This window comes from Giraffa tippelskirchi, chromosome 8 (assembly GCF_054371585.1).
Source record: "Giraffa tippelskirchi isolate mGirTip1 chromosome 8, T2T-mGirTip1v1.2.pri, whole genome shotgun sequence".
NCBI lineage: Eukaryota > Metazoa > Chordata > Mammalia > Artiodactyla > Giraffidae > Giraffa > Giraffa tippelskirchi.
Window position 1 is genome coordinate 146,484,664 of NC_137282.1, and position 9,317 is coordinate 146,493,980.

General features: G+C 41.5%; 1 protein-coding gene across 14 annotated transcripts in view; it reads left to right on the forward strand.

Moving 5' to 3' along the window:
* The window catches only part of RIPOR2 (RHO family interacting cell polarization regulator 2), a 200,703-nt gene extending 192,651 nt beyond the window's left edge, over positions 1-8,052 (forward strand). For all 14 annotated transcript variants that reach the window (XR_014062770.1, XR_014062769.1, XR_014062771.1 and 11 more), the window contains 6 exons: positions 61-222; positions 1,199-1,357; positions 2,333-2,538; positions 4,306-4,389; positions 7,122-7,212; positions 7,501-8,052. Coding sequence is in view for 11 of the 14 variants with exons in the window: in XM_081522154.1 (XP_081378280.1) it covers positions 61-222; positions 1,199-1,357; positions 2,333-2,538; positions 4,306-4,389; positions 7,122-7,212; positions 7,501-7,601 (803 nt within the window). In the remaining 3 variants the exon portion in view is untranslated. The remainder of the gene's footprint in view (positions 1-60; positions 223-1,198; positions 1,358-2,332; positions 2,539-4,305; positions 4,390-7,121; positions 7,213-7,500) is intronic.
* Positions 8,053-9,317: the final 1,265 nt, after the last annotated feature.

The following is a 9,317-nucleotide window of genomic DNA, read 5'->3' on the forward strand; positions in this document are numbered from 1 at the left end:
AGGTCCATCTCTGCATCTGTTTCACTGAGTCGTGGGATGTGGGTTGCTCTTCTATTCCAGCCATACCGGAATTTCACAAAAAGCTGTCTTTGCTGTCCTTCTGGACCAAGTGTTGCACCCCAGTTGGGGTCTACCACAGCTCCGCGGACAGAGTGATTAAGCAGCTAGAAGCCAGCTTTGCCAGGACCGTCAACAGAGACTACCCCGGGCTTGCAGACCCAGGTACAGGGCAGCAAGAGCGAGAGAAATATTTCCATCTTTTGGGTTGAAAGTAGTAAATGCTGGTGTGGTTCCCTCGACACTCTCTCCACCCACTCTGCCGCAGCTAGCCCAGAAAAGAGGCTTCCCCTCCAGAGAAACATCATCTACTCAGAAAAATCAAAGGAAGGAAAGACAGGGAACATGTTTTTATTCCAAATATCAGCAGTGACTTTGAAAAGGACCATATGTCTGTATTGCTGTTGAAGTATGTATCCTTTTCTCATTAAAAAGTCACCAATATGGGTGTGTCAAATGGTATTACCACTTGGGAAAAACTACTTGACAGTTTCTATAGAAACTGAATATGTATACTCCTACCCTATAATCCAGCAATTCCACTCCTAAATATGTCAAGAGAAATACGAGCTTATCCTCGTTTTTTTAAGAGGACATGTATAAGAAGGTTCATAGCAGCTTTAGTCACAGGAACCCAAAATGGAAACAATTCAAATGCCCATCAACAGGAGAAAGGATAAATGGTAACATAGTCACACAATAGGGTATTACACAGCAGTTTTCAAAAAGACCAAATTTACTGCTGCAAGCAATAATTTGGATGAATCTCACATAATTTTTTAACAAAAGGAACTAGATTCAAAAAGTATATACTATATAGTTTTATTTATATGAAGTTCAAGAATAGATAAAGCTAATGTATTAATAGAAGTTTGACTTTTATTGATAATTGATAGAAGTTTGATTCCCTATGGTTGGGGTAGACTGGGAGGGGGCATAGGAGAACCTAATGGCATCGCAGCGATTTCTGTATCTTGATCCAAATGATAGTTACACGGGTATGTAGATATGCTGTACACTGAATTCACTTTACAGAGTTCACGCCATCGTGCACCTCAGTAGAAAGATAGATGAATGAGGGATGAATGAATGATTGATTGTGTTTCTTAAAAGCTGCTTCGTTTCTTCCCCTTCCAAATAGTGTTTCACACCCTGGTGTCCCAAATCCTGGACCGAGCTGAGCCCCTACTTCCCGCCAGCCTGTCCTCCGAAGTCATCACTGTTTTCCAGTATTACAGTTACTTTACGAGCCACGGCGTGAGTGACCTTGAGAGTTACCTGAACCAGCTGGCCAAGCAAGGTGGGACATGTTCTTTGCTCACACTGTGTGGGGGATGATCTTTGGTCTCTTCAATCATAGTTTTTAGTGATGATAGCTTTTTCTTCCCCCAAGTCAACAGCTGGGCTAAGATTTGTCTTTTAGATGGCTCCTAGACTTTTAACATGAGTGAGACAATGAAACAAAGGTTTGCTGAGCACACCCTTTTCGCTCAACAGGGGTGTACCATTAACAGGAAGCTGGTAAATGATTTAAGGCCCTGCTAAAGTTTTTGTCTATCATTAATGTATTTGCCATTTGTAGGATCGAGCCTACAGGCAATGCTATTTTATAGTGCCTTTTTGGTGGCGCTTTCATAATCCTAAGCATAAATAAGGTTCCGAAGAAGCCAATGGGGTGACACATTGGGAACGGAAAGGAGGGAGAGACGAAAAAGCAAATCTAAGGCTTCATCTTCAGGGACTGAAGAAAACAGACACCAGCGCAGGCGAGCGGCAGTGAAGCTTGTCATTGCCTTCTCATGAGGCACTCCAGTTATGAGACACAGAACCAGTATCTGCCTTGAGTGAAAGCCTCTTCAGGAGTGGAGCCAGGCTGTGAGGGGCTGGTTTCTGGTTCCCAAGTTTGTGCTGTTTCTCCACCCACGCTTGACAATGGGCGGCAGGAGGGTGAGGCAAGAGGAGCCAGGTGTGTTCTTGGGAGTAGACAGGTTGGCACAGTGCTAGTGGCGGAAATGCTTCTGACCCTGACCCGGGTTTGGGCTCAGTCCTTCTCTTTAAACCCCGAGACACCGTGTTCAGCACGGTAATTGGCATCACAGGAAGAAGAAAATCTTCCTCCACCGTCACTAATCGGAAACATCGCCTTTCTCATATGCAAGTTTTTCGTATACCCTTGGGTCTTTTATTAAGTACATCCTTGAATCTTACTTGTATCTGTAATGAGCATGCTGCTTTACCATCAGAAAGTGACTTCTGTTTTCTTCTCTCTCTCCAGTTTTGGTGGTTCAGACTTTGCAGTCACTGAGAGCCGAGAAACTGCTCCAGGCCATGAGTGACCTTGCCCCCGGCAGCCTCCCGGCCCCGCAGGAGGAAGTACTCAGGACTCTGGCTCTGCTCCTAACCGGGGAAGACAGTGGAGCTAGTGAGGCGGTGATGCTTTACCTGACAGCTGCCTCCAGAAGCGAGCATTTCAGGGAAAAGGTAGGGCATGAAATGATGGACGGCAAGGCATACGCCTGTTTAATTTTATGCCATTTACTGTTAATATTGTGTCGTCTCTTCCTTTGTTAAAAATAATTTTCTTCCTCCTGTTTTTTAAAATTAAAAAAAAAAATTGTGTGGCACACGGCCCTTCTCTAGTTGCAGTGCAGCGGACTTCTTTAGTTGTGGAGTACTGGCTCTGCGAGCGCCCAGGCTCAAGAGTTGCAGCTCAGGGGCTTCTCTAGTTGCCCTGCTGCATGTGGGATCTTAGTTCCCCAAGCAGGGATTGAACCCACATCCCCTGCATTGGAAGGCAAATTCTTAACCACTGGAGCACCAGGGAAGTCCCTTTTTTTCATATTACTGATATACACTCTGTAAAATGATTTAAACTATAAAAATATACTGAAAATAGTTAAGGTCTTGTAAGTCTAGCCCCCAGAGAAAACTATGAATCACTTAGTGTACATTCCTTCAGATCTTTTCTATGTAAATGCTAACATATATAATAATTTTTTCTTTAATGAGATCACACTATCTTATTGTGCAAATGATTTCTTAAATGTAATATATCATGGTTATTTTCTTTCCATGTCAGAACATATTGATCTACTTTATCCTGTTTGATACATTAGTGACATCTCAGTATATAAATAACCTGTTATTTTTGTATTACATATTGATGAGCATTTGTGTAGTTTCCAACTCTGAAAAATATTATGATGAACATACATATGCGTGCTCACACACACATGTTTTATGAATAGTTTGCAGTTAAGTCATCAAACTATTGGGTCAAAGCGCTAGAATACTTTTTATTTTAAAAGCCATCTCTACTGTTGCTAGGGAGGAGACAGTTTACCTCTCTCGGCTTCAATTCAACAGTCATCCAAGTGTAATAAGCATATGCAATTCAAGTACTTTGGGGCCTAGTACAAGCAGGCCCTTTACAACCTGAGAGCCCTTTACAACCTGAACAGTCATTCTAAAACCCACCTCCCGTTGACTTTCAGATCAGTTAAAGAAAATAAAAGTTGGCCCTTCTTGTCCTTGGGGGGATCCACTGTTGAACTCGGAGAAGAGTTTGCTTAACTTTTCTAAGGCATTATCTAATTATCTAAGTTAGTGTGTGGTGGGATGTACTCCTGGGAAGATATTCCATTCTAATACATTTTGGCCTGAGAACATGAACTTCATATTGTTCTTTCCTACAAAGCTCCAGTCTTTTAGGAGAATTTGCTCAAAATGGTCTTCTGTGGGCCAAATACCCTCACCCGCACTGAAAGAGCAAGACATAAGAGGCCATGTATTATGCGATGCCAGTCATAGAATAGAAGGCATGAATGAATTGAATAAAAAGATCATGCTCTTTTAATCAACATGAATTTTAATGGATTTTTTTTCCCCTCTGAGGGTAGTGCAAAATGTCTCATTTTACCTGTAGCTTATCTCAGGAAGTAAAAATTATACATACATCTGGAAAAAAAAAAGGGAAAGTTAGTCACACAGTCATGTCTGACTCTTTGCGATCCCATGGACTGTAGCCAGCCTGGCTCCTTTGTCCATGGAGTTCTCCAGGCAAGAAAACTGGTGTTGGTTGCCATTCCCTTCACCAGGAGATCTTCTTGACCCAGGGATTGAACCTGGGTCTCCTGCATTGCAAGCAGATTCATTACCAACTGAGCCACTAGGGAAGCCTGAAAGCACAAACATCTGAAAGTACAAACAAATCAAAATGTCTTCATGGCGTCCTTCCTTCTCTTTCAGGCCCTGCTCTATTACTGTGAAGCCCTAACAAAGACTGACCTCCGGCTCCAGAAGGCAGCTTGCCTGGCCTTGAAAAGCCTGAAGGTAAGGCCCAGCCTTGGAGCCCCTGGCAGGTCAGCTTCAAGCTGACTTTGGCTTTGAGATTAAGCCAGGTACATAGACAGCTTTCTTTCCATATTTGGAAGTACCTGTTTTAGCAGCCTTTCTCCTCTCCTTTACCCTGTGTATTAGTTTGGGAGTCCTTTTTATCTTCAAATAGTACCTAAATGTGACTTGGTTTTGTTAAAGTCAATACTTTTTGGAAAACAATTCCCTTTTTCAGTAGCTCACAGGAATCAATTTGCCTCGGGGCCACTATTAGAAAAGTGTCTCTCACGCCAAAAAAGAGATGACATCCTGATTTCATCAATTTTTCTTGTGTACAGAAATATGGCAGAGATAAATAAAATTGGCGAAGAAGTACTAAAATCCAATGTGCCAATAAACTTCCAAATCCTTCCCTGGAAACTCTTTTACTAAGCAGCTCGTCCATCTTCATTGTGTCAGAGGGCTGAGAGTTGCCAGTGTTTTAAGGAGCTTGCCTTTTAGTAGTCAAGATTTAATGTCTGACTGACCTTAATCACAAAATATAAGATTAATCATCCTTGAGAAAAGAATGAAAAGGCCACACCTTGAGATCTGCTAAAATCTTGAATGTGTGCGAGGACCTACAGACCTAATGGGACATGAAGAAAGGGATTAACACCTCAAAAGAAAAAGTTAATGACCTGTGAAGAAAAACAGTTCTGGGAAAATTTGCCTTCCTTGTTACTTGGTCAAAAAATTACCTTGAGGTGGCCAAAAAAAGGCCCACAGTGGTTGCTGTGTATTTGGGTGCTGTCCTGATAGTGACAGGTCAGCGATGATGGCTGTGACACAGAGTTAATGTAAACTAAGACATAAGGATACGTGATGGGCACCAGTTTTTGTGGATTTAAGCGCTGTGAAGGTTTAAAAGCTACAGTTTTAAACTCCAGCATGTCCACAGTCTGGGAGCAGCAATTCCTCCCCATTACTCTTTCCTCCTAGGATAGGTTCCTTGGTGCTAAAGCAAAGACCTCTTTCTAAACCATCCCCAGCCCCCCAGCTCTTGCAAGGGGCTCCGAATAACATGATGTAAAAAACAGCACAGACTCAACCAGTTAACTCTCGTTAACGTGTCAAGAGAAAAAAAATATTTTTTAAAATGAATGGCAGCAAACAGACATCCGGCATATTTCGTTCCTAGTACCGTACTGGAAACAAGCTTGAGAGGTCAAGGTTCTCAAATGCAATTGTAGTTCCCCCGTCTGTCTCACTGGGCTACACGAACCCATAGAAACACCCATGCTTGCTTCCGTCTGTTGTCAACTCTTCAAAATCACTGGAAGAGCATTTTATTCACAGCAGGCTCTCTTTTATCTTCCGGCCTTCAACACTGGCGCTCATGGACACACTCTGCTGGGCTCTCTTCTCCTCTGTGTCCTCCCTTCCATGGTCATGTCTATGCTCATAACTCCTCCTGTTTCTAGTCCTGTCATCCCTTCCATCTCTGATCCAGCTTGCTCTTAGGTATCTCCCCTAGGAAGTCACCTCAGACTCCACCCACCTCACCCCTACTTCTTGTCTCTGGTATATGAGTGGACTGTACAACTACTTTGCAGGAGCTCTGGCCAGAAACCTAGGAGCCATCAGTGACCTGCCCTTGCCCTCAGCCTGCACCTCCAGCCAGCCTCCTCATCCTGCACATCCCACTTCCGTGGTAGCCAGAATCTCTCTCCTCTTTATACGCATTCTGTGCACCTGGATTCCAGCCACGTTCCCACCAGTCTCTCTGCCTCCCTTCAGTCCATCCTCTCCTCTGTGGTTAGAAAGCTCAGAATTAAAAAACAAGTCCTACTGAAACCACTTACATGAGTTTCCATGATCTTAGAATGATATCCAAAACCTTTAATATGGAACCTTTAATATGGCTTATAAGCCTCCCCTTGATTTGGGCCCTGTATTTCCTTCTCCACACCCCCAAATGCTACACACACACACACACACACACACACACACACACACACCTCTACCACATGCCCAAACTTGACCAACTCCTCTAAGATAGCACTTCCTCTAGGAAGACTTCCCTAATCAGACCACTGTGCATCTCCCAGTCGGTGTTCGGCCCCAGCACCCAGCACCCTGACTCAGCCTGTCATTCATCATAATAATTAGTTTACTTATTTCACCATCTGTCTTTCCACCAGACTGTAAACTCTTAAGGGTCAGGACCATGTCATGTTCATGGCTGAGTCTCCCAGGCCCTGTGAACCGCCTGGTTCACAGAGTGCTCAGTAAATGTTTGTGGAAGAAACAAATAGACGAATTCCCATCCTTGACCTTTATTCGTCTCTTCTATTTTAATATATAAACTAAAATTAGGAATTCTTAAATTAGAGCTGTTTTGAGATACAGTAGAAAGAAGCAGGAGAAGTAGATTCTATTCTGGAAAAGCAGGCTAGTCACTTTCCTTCTCTCGCCCTGGAGTCCCCTATGAGATGAGGAACTTCGCTGCTCATCAGAGTTCCCACAAGTGCACATCCTGGGCTCCATCCAGGAGGTTCTAATCTGATGTGTCTGAGTAGCATCAGGAGTCTGTACTTTTGTAAGAGCTCCCAGAGTGATCCTGATACTCAACTGGGTTTGGGAAGACCTGGGTAGTTTAAAGTCCCCACCAGCTGTGAAAATGCTGAGTCTCATGTAGTCCCACACCTCAATGTCAGAACACTGTTGTAACTCCTTTCTCCTTGTAGGCTACTGAAAGCATTAAAATGCTCGTGACATTGTGTCAGTCTGATACTGAAGAAATCAGAAATGTGGCCTCAGAAACTCTCTTATCTCTTGGTGAGTTGTTTTTCTTTTTTTTTTAACATGATTGTTTATTTCTGACACTCGCAAAGGTAATGGTAAGGAGAATTTTCATGTGCCTTGTTTGAGCAATTTTTCTCCTATAGGCTATTTGCTCAACCACTTACACACACACACACACACACACACACACACACACACACCCCACACACAGAGTATGAGGAACTAATCAATTAATACCAACTGGTGTTAATTTATTATTCTGAGTGATGAATAAAAACGTTAAGTTCAAACTGGTATTTATTTTTGGTGTTCTGTACCCAGGAGAAGCTGGGCGGCTGGCATATGAACAGTTGGACAAATTTCCCCGAGACTGTGTAAAAGTTGGAGGTCGTCTTGCAAGTGAAGTTGCCACGGCCTTTTAATTACAAGCTGATTCTGCCTAACAGTTGTCTTAATAAATGGCCCTGTTAATCAAGTTGGTGCTGTGACTTAGCTGGAAGCTGTTGAGGTTGTCTGGAAATTTAAAATGTTATGGAAGGAATCCAAAGTCCAGTTTCACAGTGCTTATCTACTTTTCCTTTGGCCAATAGAATAGGGCTATGTATATTTCAGGAGATTACATCATTGATTACATCTGACAAAACTTAGTGAAAGAGTCTGTCTTATCTAGTATGTATGGAATTTTAAAACAGCCATCTTTGTACTTTTTTGAAAGTTCTTCTATAAGCTTGAAATAGTCACATGATACTTTGATAAATATCATATGCCTTGCAGTTTTTCCTCTGTCGTGTTCTCAGGGTTGAGTGGCCCTTTAGTTACCTAATTTTACCTTAAATGTGAAGCAAAAGAATAAAAGGATTTCTTCAAATACAAGTTTGCCTGCAGAACCTGGTAAAAGAACACATTATAAGATTTTTTTTTTCATTTTTTCAAGCCTCCACTGTTTCTTCTGTTTCTCTATCGTGAAAAATCCAAAGGCATGTTTCCATTATGTAAAAAAAAGATGGATTAAAAAAAAAAAGATGGGTAGATCACTAAAAGTTACCTTATTAAGATTATACCATACTCATTTTTAAGAAGATATTCAAAACTAAGCTTTTTTTTTTTAAATAAGAGCCAATTTTTAAATGATACTTTTTATAATAGAAGTATTTTGCAGATAAGGCAGATTAAAACCAGAAGTTTTCAGAAAGCTGTGATTTTAATTCAGAAAGTTATGATGCTCCTTGAAGAAGAACAACATAGAATTTGGAGGAATCCTAATGGGGTGAAAGGAGCTTCCCTGGAGGCTTATGGTCAAGAATGTGCCTATCAAGGCAGGAGATGAATGTTCAATCCCTGGGTTGGGAAGATCCCCTGGAGAAGGGAATGGCAACCCATTCTACTATTCTTGCCTGGGAAACCCCATGGTCAGAGGAGCCTGGCAGGCTACAGTCCATGGGGTCGAAAAAGAGTCAGACACGACTTGGTGACTAAACGACAACAGTGGGGTGAAAGCAGAAGATCAATAACAGTGGTCTTTGCTTCTATAGAAAGTACCATAAGGTAAGGAAGAAGAATGCCCTGAATGATGGTTACTGCCCTAGAGAAATCATTCATCACTGGATAAGAACCTTTGGCCAAATAGTTAAAACAGCTCCTGTCATTGCTTTCATATCAGGGTAGTAAGTCCTTTAAATAAAGTACAAGTCCTTTCAGTAGCTCTTATTAAATAACTTTTCTTCCTCTTAAGAGTATATAAGGTGGGATATGCCAAGATATCAAAATAATATGTGTGAGTGTAATTTAAACTGTGGAATATCTACTATTCTCTGAATGTGCTTGTATAATCATTTAGATGTTATTCGACATATTTACATTTTAGCAAGACCTTTAAAAACAATTCTTATTTCGTTTAAAGTGTAAATTGTTTATCAGGCTTCCTGGTAGATAAGTTCTTTCAGCTGTGAAGTTATAATGTATATATAAATTTGTAAATTTATAAATATTATATATATGCATATCTTCCCTTTTAAAGGTACATTGTACAGCCTACAGTTAGTATGTATAGTCTGTAGTCCCTGTCAAATGGTTGAAGTGATTTTTTTTTTATAGAAAATCAAATCACAAATGTCACAGAGTTGTTTTGTTGTTTGGAT